Source organism: Chelonia mydas, chromosome 9 (genome assembly GCF_015237465.2).
Source record: "Chelonia mydas isolate rCheMyd1 chromosome 9, rCheMyd1.pri.v2, whole genome shotgun sequence".
NCBI classification, from domain to species: Eukaryota; Metazoa; Chordata; order Testudines; family Cheloniidae; genus Chelonia; species Chelonia mydas.
The window spans coordinates 98289821-98309381 of NC_057855.1; the positions used below are offsets into that span (position 1 = coordinate 98289821).

The window sequence follows — 19561 nt, forward strand, 5'->3', positions numbered from 1 at the left end:
CAACATAACCAACTACTACACCAAACATCCACAATTACTAGTATGGGACAAATTAATCTGGGAAAGTGCTGGGTACACAAAGGCAGAAGGGGAGACAACGTTAAGGCTGCAGTGTGTGGCATACAGTAGTTACGGTAACAAGGGATGCGATTGCAGGCAAAGGAACAGAGAATATGTCCTGGCAGGTGGCTGAAGTTTTTATTTGGAGCCTTTTGTGAGTTTATAGTAACCCTAAGTGCTTCAGAACAAAGTTGTGTGTATTAACAGATACCTATTTTGTGTTTAGAGACATAATCCAGTAGTTTTAATTTCAAAAAATTAGTCTTTCAAATTACAACCTTTGGGGTAGATTGTGGCTTGGACTTTACACACACCTTAGTGAGTAAGAGGGCATTAAAAACTTTACCTTCCATGGATTCACCTGATCTTTAACTCAAGTGCACAATAGGTAGGACCAGGGTGCGATAAGAAATAATTTACTGCTGGCATAGGCTAGTAGCACACTACTACCCCTCAGAAGAGTGGTTCCCAAACATTAACCACCCATGAACCCCTTTCACGAAAATATCGAATCTCACAAACCCCCTCCTAAAAATGAATATTTCCAGGGATTTCCTCCCTTACCTGAGCATAAATTATAGAAGCAGTGATCTTGGAAATAATTTGTTTTTTTATGACACGCCTATTACCAGGATGGATAAAAATCAATAAAAAAAAATCTGATTTTTTTTTATTTATATCAGATTTTTTTGATAAAATGCTTTTGGAGGAAAAAACCTATCTAAAGATAAAGATACATTTTAGCTCCAAGATATCTCATCATGGAATTGGGATTATAAATTCTAATTCTATTGTATGAGACAATATATTCATGTAATGTTTAAGAAAAAAGTTTTGTAAATGAGTTCCAATAGTCCATGGATTACGGACCCCATTTTATGAGGTTCCAGAGGCTTCTGTATAGATTATTTAGGTTAATCTTTCTATCTACCCAATGGGACTCAGTGCTCAGTCTAGAAGATACCATCAGAGAGGCTTAGTTTTGCTGTTCTCAAACTGTGGATTTGTCTCCAGAGATAACGGGCCTGTTAACAGCAAAAATGTTTTAAAATAAATAAATATATAGAGGTGAGAAACAACAGACCTCAACCCTATTGTCCCTCTGCAAATTTGTGTACAGAGTCACTCCCTTATCTCTCCCTAAAAGTGCAAAGTTTCAGAAAGTTCAATGAATAGAAGATTGTTGGGTGCGGAATAGATCTAGATAAGGAGAAGAGATAAATGTAAGAAGAGAGGGACATGCAGTAGAAACAAAAGTGAAACTGTTTGAGCAGCATATTCCAGAAGTCTTGAGTGTAGCCTCCATTGATTTGAGATCTACCATAACATTCTCTCACTAGAAGGGAAAAACCTATAATAGCAGCAGGCCATAAAAGAGACCCAGTTTCGGAATAAGAACCATTCAAGAAATATATGTTTGCTGATGACGTTTTAAAGAAAGTCACACCATTGAACTGGTGGAAGTCACTCAAGCACTTGGATTCAGAGACCGTTGACGTGATAATCTCACTTTTAACAGCAGTAGCTTCTTCTGCAGGTGTAGAAAGACTATTTTCTTCCTTTGGATTAATTCATTCCAAATTGAGAAATCGTTTGGGCCTGAAAATGCAGGAGAGCTTGTTTTTCTTTGCCAGATTATGAACAAACAGGAAAATGAAGGTGAAGACGACTGTTAGCTGCAGAAGCCAATATTTTAAGTTTCTCATGTTGACCTGGCTGACGTAGTCGATTTAATTTTTGTTTTGTTTTTTTAAAAAATTTCATTTAACTATTTTAGTTAACAATTTTAACAAAAACAAACCTGATTCTAAAAAACTTGAACGCTTAACTAAATTCAAAAATTCATATCCTTGTTTTGTTAAAATATTGTAGGTTTGCTGTTGAAGAAAAAAATCCAGAATACATAATGTTGTTGTTTTAGTTAAATAAAACAATTTAAATGTTGGTCTGGTGATGTTCTCCTCCTAATGCAGCATAGCAAGAAAATCCTCCAAATATTAATGATTAATCTGTTGAATTGGAGATAGTTCACCTCCCAGTGACTTCATAAATATCTGCTTCAATTAACTTTGGTAAATGAAATAACCAAACAATCCTTCATTTTCTGATACAGCTGTAAAACTAATCTGAAAAGTTTTCAAAATAAAATCACTTTAAAATGTATAGTGTGTACCTTTTAAGAATGAAACCTACATCTATCTCTGAGTTGTGAAGAATATGTATTGAGGTTATAACAACCAACAAGAATGCACTTTTAAGTAGAAATCCATGATTAAATCGAGTCTTCCTGACTAGTGATTTAAATCAAATCCACCCTGCTTATTACACACAATTATTACATTATTTATCATTATTAATTTTATTACATTATGTAAATGGCAACACTCTTCCAAGATTTCACTTCTGTAGCTCATATCACTTGGATTAAGCCTCCTACATGTTTCATCCAGGAGTACAAGACGTGAACCAGCATGAAAGTTTTTAAGAAGCCAACTCAATAAAGAGTTCCTCCCACAAGCATTCAGGTCTTGAGCAGTCCAGGCAAACAACGCACAACTACAACAAAGCTTAAACTTGTTCCGCCAGGAAGTCATGGTCACGGAGCTCAGGCTGCCAGCTCCTAAATAAGTGAGAACTGGCTGGAAAGGGAGGGCGCGAGCCTCACCACAGACTGCAAGGGGTCAGTTAGCCAGGCGATCCTTCAGCTGGAAGGTTGGGGCTGCCATCTTAGACTCAGTTACTGGAAGTCTCCACTGACCAAGGGAAGTGGCCAGAGCGTGTGCGTCCTGGCTGAGTGTCCCTTCAATCTTATGTAGAGCAGTGGTTCCCAAACTGGGGTTTATGAACACTTGGAGGTTCGTGAAATGTATCGGGGGTTCTCAGAAAAAAAAAAATCTGTAATGGTGGACAGAGCCCTCCCTAGGGATCCCGGGTGCGGGGGCCAGTTTGCTTATAAATGTATCTAGTTCTGCTTGAAAGACCTCCCACCAAGCTTTCTGAAAATTCCATCAGGCCTTCTGTAAACTGTTTGTTGTTAATGTCAGCAAGCCTGTGGTGGTCAAGGACAACAGATGCTGAGATTTCAGAAAAGCTTCAAATACTTTCTGCTCTTTGACCACTGGAGGCATTTGCCTGGAAGATGAAAAGGTGATTTTGGGTGAAGAGCCTGTAGCCTATCTCCTACTGTGAAAGCTGGGGGTTTGCCTTGGATCATAGAGGAGTTATAGGTCAGTGACTGATGCCCATTCCATTAGATTCTCTCCATCTGCATTGTTTTCAGGGTAACCCCAGCAGACCACAGTAAATGAAAAGACTTGGAAAGGTGAGTGGAGTAGAGGCTGGCCAGTTAGCTGATGGAGGCTTGTAGATAATTAGTGCAAACTCATTCACCTCGATTCCTGCGATGGCATTTGGACCAGATGTTGATACTGTGACAGTGGACAGCTCTTCTCTAACATAAGATGTCATCCCATACTGACTGCAATGGTGATGAGCCATGACAGTGTAGCCTGGAACTGAAACTTGCACATCAGTGGTAGAGTGCATCTCCTGAAGCAAAATTACATGTGCTTCAAGGTTTGTATGTAGGTGGAGTTTGTAACTTTGCTGTTGACATCCCCTCAATATTGGAACACAGCATCTTGAGAACCGACCCTAGTGCTAGGGTTTGCGGTGCTGGCCCTGAAAGGGACCCCATTGGAAAATGGCCCTTTCAGGCTGAATGTGGCTTACAACGTTAGCCTGTTCCACATTTTGTTTGCTTTCTTTTCCCTTTGCACTGCTTATGGGGGATGCCACAAGAAGGTAGCAGACATGCCCTATTGGGGCTCTGTTCTGAAAACATTCACTACTGAGTGTGATCTCACTAAATCAATTAGTAGTTCTAGTTAAGTCTTTCAATATGACTTTCTACAGTAGTATCACATCTTGAAGTATTTGCAGAATTAAGCCCCTAAAATAAACTGCAACCAGCACAGGAGGCATGTTTTTTGGGGCGCACCCCAAGGTGTCTTTAAATAATTCCAAGCTAAGAACTTTAATAGACACTCCTTTTAAAATTCTACAGCTTTCCTTTTAGTAAAGCTTAATTTTAGGTATTTTAAATTCACATACAACTATTTCACACTGCCTGAAGCTGAAATTGTGTTTGCAAGATATAAACCTTGACTAAGTCTTATTAGCATAACTAATTTAACCTAAAACTTCCAAAGTAATTTTCAGGTCTCATGCTTTTACGTCAACCTCTGAAGAAAAAATGGCTTAGATGTAAAAAGCATGTACAGAATACACCCCTTCGGTGATTACTCAAGTTCTGCTCATTACTTTTATTATTAAAATATCAGCCAGACAGTGGTTTGAACAGCAATTACCACAATCTTTTCAACTTTTATGAATTTGGACCTATTCCATGTAAAGCATAGTTAAATTCTGATGCAAAATACTTGCATTAGTCGTCAAAAAATTCTAAGTTACATTTCTATGTGCATTTAATTTCTGGTAAAAGCTGAGTAGCGTACGTTCCTTTCCCAAAGTCTGGATGCTAGTTTGGGACTGTGAAAGTAGAATGAATTATATTGAAATTATAATTCATTAAAGAAATGCTACTTGAAAGGTTTGTTGAAATATAGTTGTCAGAAAGAGAAACATTAAGGAGTGTGAGACAATGGGTCCTCAAACTAATTAACTTAGAGCTCCTACTGAGCTAGGAGATTGGTAAACGTTAGCATGCAAATAAGTTATGTATGTATATTTGTCAGTTTCTGCTTCCTTTTGTCTCTTATGTTAAATTGGCTTTGGCTTATCTGTATAAATAAGTTAGCTTGAGCCTTAGAGAGGGGCTCACATATCTGGGTGCATTGGCAAAGCGCTTTGCTAATAAACAGAGTGGTCTGACAAATTATGGGAGTCCTGAATCTGACTTTGACAGGATCAGGTATGGTTGGGGGGAGGGGGGGAAGGAAACAGGGATGCATGACAGCTTTATGATCAAACACTAGATTGGGCAAGCAAACATGTTCCTCTCGAATATTGGTATGGTTTGGAAGCTTCCATTTTGGAGCCACATCTCAGGACATGTGATGGGTGCAAGATTATTTAGAACCCCAGAGCTGGTGGATAACACAGCAGGATGGTTTACTTAATAGAAACCTCTGCTTTTAAATTCAGTCCCCATTGTGATGTTTTATTTCTGCATCATCCCAATTACCATCCTCAGTTTGATAAGCAGATCAGCTTTAGCTGAAAGGATCTAACTTATAAAATACATATAAATACATGCCTGGGATCTCCATGCCTTTTTCATGGCCTCTCTTTCCTTATTGCTCTCTCTGGCTAAATACCATAATACAAAAGTAAAAGTAACCAATATCTCTGCAAAACTGTGTTTCTACTCATAAATTTTTCTTCATTTAGCAACTTAATGATTTAATGGGATTTTACTTCACTCCACACTAAAGTGTTAAAAATCAAGTAGAAAATAACCAACCTGATTCAATATTAATACATACTATTACATACAGGTGGCACCCAATGTTAATATTAGTTTGGTAAATCATGATTTAAATATACGTGATAAAAATCAATCATCAAGGGGTAGCCATGTTAGTCTTATCACAAAAAGACTACCGAACTCCTTGTTGTTTTTGAGGATACAATTAAGATATCTAATTTAAATAAATTACTATAGAAAGTCTGATAGATTAATATTAGATTAGCTGGTAATGGCAGCCTAACAGTAATTATGAAAGTGAAAGAAGAAGTAGATCAAAGATAAGTACTTATCAATAATCGTGAGGGGATTCCAACACTCTCAAGGAGAACAATACATTATATTTAAAAAAATATATAATTATTCATTATTTCCACTCTTCCAGAGGTGTGCACAGTGATTTAGTGACAATTAAAACGGCACCCCTTTGAGCTGAAAAAAGTTTACAATAATAGGAAAAGAAAATCAATGGCTCAATTCAAAGACCAAGATTTTTTTCATTTCAAAAACCTAAAGAGAAGTATTTTATTTTTGCTCAAGATCTATCTATCGATCTCATCAGTAAGACCTCCAGGAAGATTAACTGTAGCAGGGACTGATTCACTGATGTACTTTTGTTTCCAATATTTAACTCCCCAATATCAGAAATACCACCATTTATACTAAATACAGCTTGATTAAATATTGAACCTCTGCCTCCCTCCCTCTGCACTCCACCAAAATTATCCTTATCTAACATCTGAGGCTTTAATGACTTCAGCTGGGCTCCACCTTGGCATACAGGTCCCTACTTACAAGCAACTTGCAGTACTCCAATGAGTTAGTATAGTAAATAATCTACATATAAGGCTAACATCCCACACGGAAGATAAGAACTAATTAAGTTATTTAGAATTAAAATTATATAATGGAATTTACTCCTGAATTTTATTCCTTTGTATTTACCACACACACATACACACACTTACTTTTCAGATTGTTAATAAGAAAAAAATTCTGATGGAAAAGCAAACACAGGGATCATCACTGGGATCGAATGTAGTCTCTACATACATTTAAGCATGTGGTCTTTTGACTAAGTATTTACACTCATCCTATGTAAATAGGAAATCCTTTACAATTTAGATTGTTTAATTTTCATTTACATTTTCAGTCACATTACATTCACAACGTTTTTCCACTGAATTTCTTTAGTTAAAGGGACAGTCAACATGAAATTCTAGACACTTTAAAAAAATCCCCCAATTAGAGGTAGATTCAGACACTTGTTCTCAAATCTTTCTTTGCTGATTTTGTGGGTTTACAGCTGTATTTTCCTATTAATCTGAGAAAGCTAAAATAATTTTAAAAAACCTTGTTTTCCCTGTTACTGTGTGAGCACCCTGCTTCAGAAAAAGCAATGGGAAACGAACTATACAGAAAATAGTATCAAATGCACAAAGTAAAGAACCAGGGTGCTGAATAAACGAACAGTTTTTTTCTTTAATTCTTTCAATTTAAGTAAACTTTGGTGCTACTTCCAAGAGAAGCAGGTTTGAAATTTTTAGAAAAGTGTTTTTATTTTACGGTGGTTGTGGCTGCAGCCACAGAAATTTGAGATACAGTTTAAAGCCACCAGATATGTTAGAAGTAAAGGAGGACTTGTGGCACCTTAGAGACTAACAAATTTATTTGAGCATAAACTTTCGTGATCTACAGCTCACTTCATCGGACCAATGAAGTAGCTCACAAAGGCTCATGCTCAAATAAATTTGTTAGCCTCTAAGGTGCCACACAAGCCCTCCTTTTCTTTTGGCGAATACAGACTAACACGGCTGCTACTCTGAAATCTGTCAGATATGTTAGGGTTCTTTTGAAATACCATCATAAAGGAAGGAAGATCAGAATCTTAAATTTCTCCTCACTATTTTATGATATAGGAAGCAGAGGGTCTGAAATCCTAATTCAGATTGCACATCACTCAAAATCTGCACGATCTACAGGCGGTTTCGGCTGAAAAGTCCAAGTTATTTGAAGGGAAGGTGCAATCTAATGATCACACCCTGAAAGAAATATCGCGACTAATCCTGCAAACAGCAACTACCTCCTGTCTTTACAAAGAGTTGTACAGGAACAAAAATACTTGCAGTAGTAAAGATTTGCAGGACCACACGCGTGTAGCTGGCGGGATTAAACGGATTAGGAACGGCTGACCAGGTTGCAAGGTTGTTGTTTTTTTTTTTAAATTTATTTCAAAAGAGGGAGACGGATGGCCCCGATCCCGCCCAGGTGCGGGCGCTGACTTGGGCTGCAGCCCTGGGAACGATCCCGCCGAAGAGAGCTCCCGGCCCGGAGGCAAGCGACGTGACACGCCCGGTGTGAACGAGGAGCGGGGGGGCAGGCACCGCCGCGCCCGGGCAGCAAGGCAAGGGGCCGGCCGGGCGCCCGGGGAACAGTGACCGCGGTGACCCGCCAGCTGCAGCCCCCGCAGCGGCCGGCGGCCCCGCCCCACGCCCCCGCCATATCCCCCCTCGGCCCCGGGCCGCCCCGCCGGCCCCTCCAGCGCGGCCCCCCAGGCTGCCCGCCTCGCCCCGGCCCCGCGCCCCCCCCCGCTCCGCACCTGCTGGCCGCCCCTCGGGCTCCGCGGCCCCGGCCGCGAGGCAGAGCGTCAGGGCGAGGAAGAGCCGGGCTCCGGCGGGGACCGCAGCGCCCATGTCCGCGTCCGGCAGCGCCGCCGCCGCCGCCGCCCCGCTTCCCAGCGCTGCGGGGACGGGCCAGACGGGAAGAGGCGCGCGGCGGCCCGCCCAGGTAACCCGAGCCGGGAAGGGAGCGGCCTCCGCCGGGAAAGGGGGGGCGGGCCAGCGGCCCAGCCACCTCTGCCCTCTGAGCGCCCCCAGCCTGGCCCCCGCCCCCGTCCCCTCAGGGCTGCCGCCCCCCGGCTCCGGCCCCTCAGCCCCCGGCCCGGCCCCCTCAGCCGCCCCGAGCCCGCCCCACAGGGCTGCCGCTCACCGGCCCACACCCCCCGGCCCCGTCCCCTCAGCCCCCGGCCCGGCGCCCTCAGCCGCCCCGAGCCCGCCCCCCAGCCCCCTCAGCCGCCGGCCCGCCCCGGCCCGGCCCCCTCAGCCGCCCCGAGCCCGCCCCACAGGGCTGCCGCTCACCGGCCCACACCCCCAGGCGCCTTCAGGGCTGCCGCCCCCCAGCCCCGTCCCCTCAGCCCCCGGCCCGGCCCCCTCAGCCGCCCCGAGCCCGCCCCACAGGGCTGCCGCTCACCGGCCCACACCCCCAGGCGCCCTCAGGGCTGCCGCCCCCCGACCCCGTCCCCGTCCCCTCAGCCCCCGGCCCGGCGCCCTCAGCCGCCCCGAGCCCGTCCCCCAGCCCCCTCAGCCGCCGGCCCGGCCCGGCCCCCTCAGCCGCCCCGAGCCCGCCCCACAGGGCTGCCGCTCACCGGCCCACACCCCCAGGCGCCCTCAGGGCTGCCGCCCCCCGTCCCCGTCCCCTCACCCTCCGGCCCGGCCCCCTCAGCCGCCCCGAGCCCGCCCCACAGGGCTGCCGCCCAGAGCCCCCTCCCCACACCCCCCGGCCCTGCCACTGCTGCCCCAATCCCGCCCCACACACCCAACCCCTTCTGCCGCCCCGGCCACCACCACCCCCTCCCGCCCCAGCCCCCCCGAGCCCGCCCACCAGTCCCCGTCCACACCCCCCGGCCCGGCCCCCTCAGCCGCCCCCAGGCCCGTCAGCCGCCCCGAGCCCGGCCATCAGCCCCCGTCCACACCCCCCGGCCCACCCACCAGCCTGGCCACTCTGCCAGTCGTCTCTGCTCCTGCATATCGTATGGCCCCTTATGGCCACCTCCCACTACAGCCCCCCTTTTAGAAATCCAGCACTAGAGGTATCCATCATACCCTCAGAGACCCTAGAATTTATCTTGTCCACCCACTACTGCAAATTCATTTTATTTTCCACCCCCGCCCCCCCATCTTACTACCCACCTTGTACTACAAACATTTTTCCTCATACCGACCCACTACTACAAACCCTTAGGTCATGTCTACACAGGGACAGGCAGGAAATGTAACCAGAGTCAACTAAAGATGTGAAGTCAATCCACGTAAATTAAAGCATGTTAAACCATATGGCTAATCTCATTCAGGACTAAACTAGTTACTCCTTATACCCGGTGACTCCACACCTGTAGCTGATTCACATTAACTTTCCTGAGAGTTCCTATATTGACAAGGTGTTAGGCAGACTTTCTAACGGTCCACAGACACCTAACCTCTGCTTCAGCGTTCAGACCCTATGCTACAGCTACAGCCTGCAGCTGTCGCACCACAGTGTAGATGCTTTGACCGCAACACAAAAGATTTTTTCCATCAATGTAGTTATTTAGCTTTCAGAAGGATGGTTCCTACGACAGCAGAAGAATTCCACTGACCTAGCCACATCTACACCAGGTGTTAGGCTGGCCTGACTTCACAAGCCCCTTGCAATAAGAGGGCCTGATTCTATTCTTAGCATATGCACAGCCACTTCAGCTACAGTCCCACAGCTGTGCCGCCATAGTGCAGGTGCTTCCTATATTGATGGCAGGAGTTTGTCTATCAATGTAAGTAACCCAGCTCTCCAAGAGGCAGCAGCTAGGTTGACAGAAGAATCCTTCTGTGGATATAGGAATGTCTACCCTGGGGGTTAGTCTCTAAGGTGCCACAAGTACTCCTTTTCTTTTTGCGAATACAGACTGACATGGCTGCTACTCTGAAACTTGTCACCCTAACTGTGATGCTCAGGGCACAACATTTCACAGCCCTGTCATGTAGCTAGGTCAACCTAAATTTTAGGAGTAGCCCAGGCCCTACTTACACCAGTATTGCCTCAGTATAATTCCACTGACTTTGAGAGTTATTCCTGATTTACACCTTGAACACACATGAGATTAGAACTAAAGGAGATTGTAAACTCTGTGGGACAAGAACCATTTTTTGTGTTGTTTGTGTAGTAACTAGCAATCTAATGTGCTCGGTGTTACCACAAGACAAATGATAAAAGTCTAGCCCATACAGAACTTTGGGTAATAATTTTAAACTGCTGGTGGACCTAAGAGTGAATTAGCTAAAATTCTCCTTGTTCCTAAACCTGTAAAACTAACATTCTGTAGTCTGACTTACTCAACTTCCCGGCTGAAGAGTTTTGCAAGTATTCATTAGAGTTCACAGCCATTTTGGGAAAAGGGAAGCTGACCCTATTCTTCCAGGGTGTGGAATATGCTGTTTTAATAGTGCATTTTTCCTCTGAGTTTTTTTTTTAAATTGTTGTGGGATAACAAAAGAAGCAGGTGTAGGGAACCTCCTAACCTCTGTAAAATGGTATCCAAGACAAGCAAAATAGAAACACTGTCGCTTAATTTACACACACTGGAACATGTGTCAGGCTTTCACTGCTAGGTTTCTGACAGGGCACTCAATGCCTGCTGGCGCAGAGCTTCTGGAACTACAGCACAAGGGCTTGATCCTGAGCTATATGGCAGCCTCCCAGTCTCCACCCTTACTCAGCACTACACTGTATAGTTTCTCACTTCTGCTTTCCCCCACCCCCCATCCACTCACTCTTTCTCAGAGCAGCAACAGCATCACAGATTACTCCAGTCCTCGACCCTCTGTCCTGCCTCCCAGATCTTTGTTGCATTTATTTTCTCAACCCAGCTCCCAGAATGTTGCATTCCTCTCTGCTCCAACAACATACCGTGCTTTCCTACTCTCCCACGTATTTGATGGCAGTCACGTCCCTTCCCACATTCATTACTCTCTAATCTGAGACTTCAGATTCCTGGGTCTCCTTGGTGTTGACTCCTGTCCGGCCTCTTGTGGTTTCAATTCCTGGAATAAATCCCTGCATTTCCCTTCCCAGCCTCCTCCTCTCTCACCGCTGACAGTCTTCTTGGACACATTTATAAGCTCTACTAGAGTCAGAGGTGGTTTTGTGGGACTACCATGAAACACTATTCCTGGTAGACTGTTTTTCTTTTATTTTCTAGCTCTTTCCCCCTCCTCCCTCAGTTTTGACTCTAATTTTTCTCTTTTGTTTTCTTTCCTCTTGTTGTCTCTTCCCAGGCACACGGACTTTAATTCATCCCATGTCACTATATTGTCCACAGTAGAATTACCCTAGCAATGAATTTGGCTCCATACATTCTTTATGTTCTCCTTCCCCAAGGGCCAAAAAGCCCAACAGTTGTTTCTGTCCAAAGTAAATTGCTATATTTCATTTTATTGTACAGTTATCACTGTATGATTAATTATAAATTCAGCCTGTTCTTGCAGTTTGTAGGATAGAATGTGTATTACATGGGGAAAAAACCATCACCCTATTTTAAAAGAATATTATTAATTTGCAAAGTCAAGCACCCAAAAGTGAGGAAATGTTAAAGTAAGATTGCCTGTGCAGGTTTAATTCAGCTCTATACACATTTTGATACTCTATTTTCCATAGTACCCTGCCTATAAGTTTGGTAAAGCTATAAGCAAGCCAAACCAGGCTTTTATAAGGGTAAGTAAATGTTGAGTAGCCTTAATAGGAGGTACTACCAGCCCCACCTCTAATGTTTCTGCTCATTGTACATGTGTAAATCCCAGCAGGAATGCCAGCACATCAAAGGCAGCATAAATCCTGAAGAGAAGAATTCAGAATATACAAATATTTTGATTGGATTAAATACCCTCATGAAAGTAATAGTTTGTGTTTCAGTAAGACAATAAAGATGTTACTGAAGACCAAATTCCACCATTCTTACTCATGCTGAGTACTGCCTTACTGCATGAATAGTCCCACTGAAAACAATTATTTTTTTTTAACATGCATAGCAAAGTACTACATCAAGGTGAATAAAGGTAACAAAATTGGGCCATGTTGTTTTCCTTAAACAAAACCAAGCCATTGTTAGAGTAGTCAGGCAAGGTAGTAACAAACTTCAACAGGTTTCAGAGTAACAGCCGTGTTAGTCTGTATTCGCAAAAAGAAAAGGAGTACTTGTGGCACCTTAGAGACTAACCAATTTATTTGAGCATGAGCTTTCGTGAGCTACAGCTCACTTCATCGGATGCATACTGTGGAAACTGCAGAAGACATTATATACACAGAGACCATGAAACAATACCTCCTCCCACCCCACTCTTCTGCTGGTAATAGCTTATCTAAAGTGATCATCAAGTTGGGCCATTTCCAGCACAAATCCAGGTTTTCTCATATATGCCATCATGTGCCAGCAATGCCCCTCTGCCATGTTCATTGGTCAAACTGGACAGTCTCTACGTAAAAGAATAAATGGACACAAATCAGATGTCAAGAATTATAACATTCATAAACCAGTCGGAGAACACTTCAATCTCTCTGGTCACGCAATCACAGACATGAAGGTCGCTATCTTACAACAAAAAAACTTCAACTCCAGACTCCAGCGAGAAACTGCTGAATTGGAATTCATTTGCAAATTGGATACTATTAATTTAGGCTTAAATAGAGACTGGGAGTGGCTAAGTCATTATGCAAGGTAGCCTATTTCCCCTTGTTTTTTCCTACGCCCCCCCCCAGACGTTCTGGTTAAACTTGGATTTATGTTGGAAATGGCCCATCTTGATTATCATACACATTGTAAGGAGAGTGGTCAGTTTGGATGAACTATTGCCAGCAGGAGAGTGAGTTTGTGGGGGTGGGGGGGGGCGGGGTGAGAAAACCTGGATTTGTGCTGGAAATGGCCCACCTTGATTATCATACACATTGTAAAGAGAGTGGTCACTTTGGATGGGCTATTACCAGCAGGAGAGTGAGTTTGTGGGGGGGGAGGGGGGGGCGGCGGAGGGTGAGAAAACCTGGATTTGTGCTGGAAATGGCCCAACTTGATGATCACTTTAGATAAGCTATTACCAGCAGGAGAGTGGGGTGGGAGGAGGTATTGTTTCATGGTCTCTGTGTATATAATGTCTTCTGCAGTTTCCACAGTATGCATCCGATGAAGTGAGCTGTAGCTCACGAAAGCTCATGCTCAAATAAATTGGTTAGTCTCTAAGGTGCCACAAGTACTCCTTTTCTTTTTGTAAACTTCAACAGGACTTTCTTTTTTTGAAGTGGAAACCTCTTTTCCAAGCTGCTGCTGCACCCTCAGTAGCTCTCCCTCAGACTCCCAACAGCCAGTGCTCTCAATTCTAATCATTACAAGCAACATCTAAACACCATAGCAGTCCATCAGGCAAATTGAACAATTTTGTATGAGCCAAATCTACAATGTTAAACATTTTACCCATTGATCACCTTTCTAGAGACTCCATAACTCCAGTGGATTTCAAAGATGTAGATTCATAGATTGAATCTCTCACTTAAGCAATGCATTGTGTAGGTTTTTTTTCTGTTGTGGCTTTCAACTTATGAGCCACACTTGCTTGCACTGAATTACTCACTATGACCTTACTCCTGTGCTTTGTTGAAATTTAGGCCAGTAGACCCAATCACTAGCCTGGGACAAACAAGCACTCCGCCATACACAGTTCAGTTTGTAGCCTATTTCTCAGGGCTCAGTTTATTCCTCACCACACAAACAAACAAAAAGCTATAGTCTTGTTCCTGAGTGAGATTGTGGGGCCCTTTAGTAGCTCAAGGGTCTGATCTTCACCCCTACCTAATGGGTTCATGGCTACTTTAGCTTACCTTCTCCCAGCCTTCTGCTACTACAACCGCAAACAAGCATCCTATCAACTCTCTTAGGGAGTTTGGAGCTCTCCTTTGTATCCTTCAGCTGGAAATCAGTCCCAATCGCTAGTTTCGTACAACTGAGTTGGCTGATTCTCAGCACCTGCTTGCTGGGCTTCTCTCCAGAACAGGGCTAGCTGAGAGGTCCCTGCAATTTAAACCCCATGGCTGGCCCGTGCCATCTGACTTGGGCTCAGGGGGCTCAGGCTAAGGAGCTGTTTAACTGTGGTTTAGACATTCAGGCCTGGGCTCTAGGACCTTGTGAGGGGAGTTGGGAATGTCTGCACCTCAATTAAGCAGCCCCTTAGCTCAAGTCAGCTGGCATGGGCCAGCTGTAGGTGTCTATGCACAGTGTAGTCATATCCTAAAGCAGTGGTTCTTAAACTTTACTACAGCCTGCACCCTTTTGGTTCTCAAAATATGTTCTTGCACCCCGTATCAAAAATCACACAGAATAGATTGCACAATTTAATTCAATGACAATTAAGAATACAGGTTAGGGTGTACAATCGTATAAAATGTAAAACTACCAAAAAAGCTAGTCTCTCTGAGTAAATTATATTTTAAAATATACCAGTTTTACAATTTACAATGTAGTCTGGTAGAAAGCCTCCGAATTTCTGTTTTGGTTGCTACAATAAGTGGCATGTAAGAGAAAATAACAATAGAAACCAGACATGGAACGAGTTGTTATTAATTACTAGTTTAGGTCCTGATCCTTTAAGCATGTGTCTTTGCAGGATGAGGGAGGGCTTTGACAGCATCTTTCCTATATAGGCTTTTATAACCTGTATATGTATGGTTTCCAGATGAAAAGTCAGTACCATTGAATTCATTTTGCAGTAATGCTTGATAGATATTATTTACTACAAATAGCTGGTGCCTTGTTAATATCCATGACCATAACCCATATAAACAATTGTAGTCTCCTCCCTGAAGAGGTTGCTTATGTAGGGATCTTGCAAGACTTGGAGATATCTCTGTAGAGCCAGTTATAGTCTCTTTCCCTTCTTTGTTTGTGGGCAGCAGGAGACTCGACAGTGAGGGAAAGAAAGGAGACAAAGGATAATAGTCTCCGTCTCCCTGACCTCCACTGGTTAAACAAAACTTGAGGAGCTTTATACAGAGGGATGGCATCTGGGGAGCTGTGTGACTGTTGAGGCCTGGGGGTTCAGAGGCAATTAATCGAGGGAATACAGGTCTTGGGTGCAGCACTGTTACCTGGAGTCCCGGAAAGTGACCTAGCTGATGAATGCTCCACAGCAGCTGGAGGGCCCAGAAGAGGCAATGTGCCAGCTGAGTGAGGGGTGAAAGGAAGGGTTACTGTAGGACATAAAGGGGTAAATTAGTTTAAATGTACACATTTTTATAGGTTATGTAAAGTGCAGGTTTGTTAGCCTTTGTGGGAAGGCCTTGAAAGAATATGGCTTAATTGGACCTAAAAGGTAACTGATAAGACAGATGGAAGTAGCGGCTCCAATTAACAGGGATAGCTAATAATAAGAAAGAATGGTGCATTTGAACTAGCAATGACCCTAAACTGCCCCCAAACCTGGTTTTTAGCTAAGTTAGCAACAGGCAATAACACCACTAGTGAATTGCTAATACATGTCTGATCAAGTTGGAGCAGACTACTGTAGATCGAAATACCCCTGGGTTTAGCCCAGTTGTAAGCATCTTGATCAAATGGTTATAAATGTTTTGTTACTGTTTGGTGTAGGAAATTGCTTATTATTTAGGCTTTTTAGACATATTTAGAATGATTGTATAAATGTCATTTGGCTTTAGTAAATTAATTTATGGTTAAATTAGTGTCATGATAATTCCTTGCATAAATAATTCCAGCAATTACTGCCAGCAGAAGCATTGCCAGAAGGTTGCTCCAGTTGCTGAATGCTGTCAATGTCAGGCTTCCTTTCTTAACCCCATGGGAGCTGGATCCATTTTCCCAGCCACACAGCACAGAAAAAGCTATGTCTAACTTTTATCAGCTGTTACAAGCTTGCAAGTATCCAATAAGAATGGGATTTCATTCTGATCTCAGATACACCAATTGTAAAGCCAGGATAACTACGTATATTTCAGATTTACCCTGAAGTAGCTGAGATCACCATCCAGCCCCTTAATTTTAGATACTTGAAGTGGGCAGTCAGGGTAAATATATTCCAAAACAACAGACTTTGGGCTCAGAATCTGTAACTGCAAGATGCAGCAAAAATTGGATCACTACCCTCCTGAATCTTCTCCAGGTGAGGAGGGAGGTCAGTTTGCTGTCATCTCATTTCTAGGGGAACTATACCATATTTACAGTAGCTCAACATTTTGGGGGGTTAGCATAGTAATCTGGGGTTGTGGGAAGTATATACAAGTACGCATTTGACCTAATTCTGCTCTGACAAGTTTTACAGTGGTATAGCTATTAACTTTAAAAAACAATATTCTAGTTCTATATTGGTATAAACAAGAGCAGAATCAGGCTCAGTAAGTAAAAGATTCACTGAAGTGCAGAGTGTACCACTAGTTTTTCCTGTCCTCTTTCTATAATCCTTTTAGTGAGCCTTAGTGAAATGTCCTCTATCTGGCTCACCGGAGGTGTGAGTTTGCTCCCAGTTCCTGTGCTAGATTATGGATTCCAACGAGGAGGAACCAGGAACAGGTAATGTTCTTGGTGGAAAGCTAGATTTTAGAATTCTCTGGAGATAGCTTTTGTATATTACTGGGTGTCACCACCACATTACTTAGCAATTTAGCTGAACAGGAGTCCTATTGAACATATTCATAACTGATCTGGAAAAAGGGGTAAACAGTGAGGTGGCAAAATTTGCAGACGATACAAAACTACGCAAGATCGTTAAGTCTCAAGCAGACTGCGAAGAGCTACAAAAGGATCTCACAAAACTGGGTGACTGAACAACAAAATGGCAGATGAAATTCAGTGTTGATAAATGCAAAGTAATGCACATTAGAAAGCATAATCCCAACTATACATATAAAATGATGGGGTCTAAATTAGATGTTACCACTCAAGAGTCATTGTGGATAGTTCTCTAAAAACATCCACTCGATGTGCTGTGGCAGTCAAAAAGGCAAACAGAATGTTGGGAATCATTAAGAAAAGGATAGATAATAAGATAGAAAATATCATATTGCCTCTATATAAATCCAAGTTATGTCCACATTTTGAATACTGCATGCAGATGTGGTCATCCCATCTCAAAAAAGATATATTGGAATTGGAAAGGTTCAGAAGAGGGCAACAAAAATGATTAAGGGTATGGTACAGCTTCCATATGAGGAGAGATTAATAAAACTGGGCCTTTTCAGCTTGGAAAAGAGACAACTAAGGGGGGATATGATAGAGGTCTATAAAATCATGACTGGTGTGGAGCAAGTAAATAAGGAAGTGTTATTTACTCTTTCTCATAACACAAGAACTAGGGGTCACCAAATGAAATTAATAGGCTGCAGGTTTAAAACAAACAAAAGGAAGTATTTCTTCACACAATGCAAAGTCAACCCATGAAATTCTTTGCCATAAGATGTTGTGAAGGCCAAGACTATAACAGGGTTCAAAAAAGAACTAGATAAATTTATGGAGGGTAGGTCCATCAATGGCTATTAGCCAAGATGGGCATGGGTGGTGTCCCTAGCCTCTGTTTGCCAGGGGTTGGATCACTTGATGATTACCTGTTAATTCCCTCTGGGGCACCTGGCATTGGCCACTGTTGGAAGACAAGTTCCTGGGCTAGATGCACTTTTGGTCTGACTCAGTATGGCTGTTCTTATGATTGGGTCACAGGAGAAGGCCCAGGAGAGCTGGCTGTATTTTAAAGAATCCTTATTGAGGTTACAGGGACAAACCATCCCGATGCGTAGAAAGAATAGTAAATATGGCAGGCGACCAGCTTGACTTCACAGTGAAATCCTTGCTGATCTTAAACACAAAAAAGAAGCTTACAAGAAGTGGAAGCTTGGACAAATGACCAGGGAGGAGTATAAAAATATTGCTCGGGCATGCAGGAGTGAAATCAGGAAGGCCAAATCACAAACGGACTTGCAACTAGAAAGGGATGTTAAGAGTAACAAGAAGGGTTTTTATGTTAGCAACAAGGTGGTCAGTGAAAGTGTGGGCCCCTTACTGAATGGAGGAGGCAACCTAGTGACAGAGGATGTGGAAGAAGCTAATGTACTCAATGCTTTTTTTGCCTCTGTCTTCACGAACAAGTTCAGCTCCCAGACTATGGCACTGGGCAGCACAATATGGGGAGGAGGTGACCAGCCCTCTGTGGAGAAAGAAGTGGTTCAGGACTATTTAGAAAAGCTGGATGAGCACAAGTCCATGGGACCAGATGCACTGCATCCGAGGATGCTAAAGGAATTGGGGGAATGTGATTGCAGAGCCATTGGCCATTATCTTTGAAAACTCATGGCGATTGGAGGAGGTCCTGGATGACTGGAAAAAGGCTAATGGAGTGCCCATCTTTAAAAAAGGGAAGGAGCAGGATCCGGGGAACTACATGCCAGTCAGCCTCACCTCAGTCCCTGGAAAAATCATGGAGCAGGTCCCCAAGGAATCAATTTTGAAACACTTAGAGGAGAGGAAAGTGATAAGGAACAGTCAGCCTGGATTCACCAAGGGCAAGTCATGCCTGACTAATCTAATTGCCTTCTATGATGAGATAACTGGCTCTGTGGATGAGGGGAAAGCAGTGGATGTGTTGTTCCTTGACTTTAGACAATGGCTCCATGTCTAGTTGGCAGCCAGTATCAAGTGGAGTGCCCCAAGGGTCGGTCCTGGGGCCGGTTTTGTTCAATATCTTCATTAATGATCTGGAGGATGGTGTGGATTGCACCCTCAGCAAGTTTGCAGATGAGACTAAACTGGGAGGAGAGGTAGATACGCTGGAGGGTAGGGATAGGATACAGAGGTCCCTAGACAAATTGGAGGATCGGGCCGAAAGAAATCTGATGAGGTTCAACAAGGACAAGTGCAGAGTCCTGCACTTAGGACAGAAGAATCCCATGCACTGCTACAGACTGGGGACCGAATGACTAGGCAGCAGTTTTGCAGAAAAGGACCTAGGGGTTACAGTGGACGAGAAGCTGGATATGAGTCGTCAGTGTGCCATTGTTGCCAAAAGGCCAATGGCATTTTGGGCTGTATAAGTAGGGGCATTGCCAGCAGATCGAGGGACGTGATCGTTCCCCTCTGTTCGACATTGGTGAGGCCTCATATGGAGTACTGTGACCAGTTTTGGGCCCCACACTACAAGAAGGATGTGGAAAAATTGGAAAGAG

At 43.7% G+C, this 19561-nt stretch overlaps 1 protein-coding gene across 4 annotated transcripts in view; it reads right to left on the reverse strand.

The window, feature by feature from the left end:
• IL13RA1 (interleukin 13 receptor subunit alpha 1) overlaps positions 1-14389 on the reverse strand; it is a 35738-nt gene extending 21349 nt beyond the window's left edge. Inside the window, exon 1 of one of the 4 annotated variants that reach the window (XR_005226788.2) lies at positions 8148-8408. Coding sequence is in view for 2 of the 4 variants with exons in the window: in XM_037909023.2 (XP_037764951.1) it covers positions 8148-8241 (94 nt within the window). In the remaining 2 variants the exon portion in view is untranslated. Of the gene's footprint in view, positions 1-3450; positions 7882-8147; positions 8418-14221 lie in introns of those variants that run through there. The other 3 variants (XM_043523003.1, XM_037909023.2, XM_043523004.1) reach the window with 3 other exon arrangements.
• Between the last annotated feature and the right edge of the window lie 5172 nt (positions 14390-19561).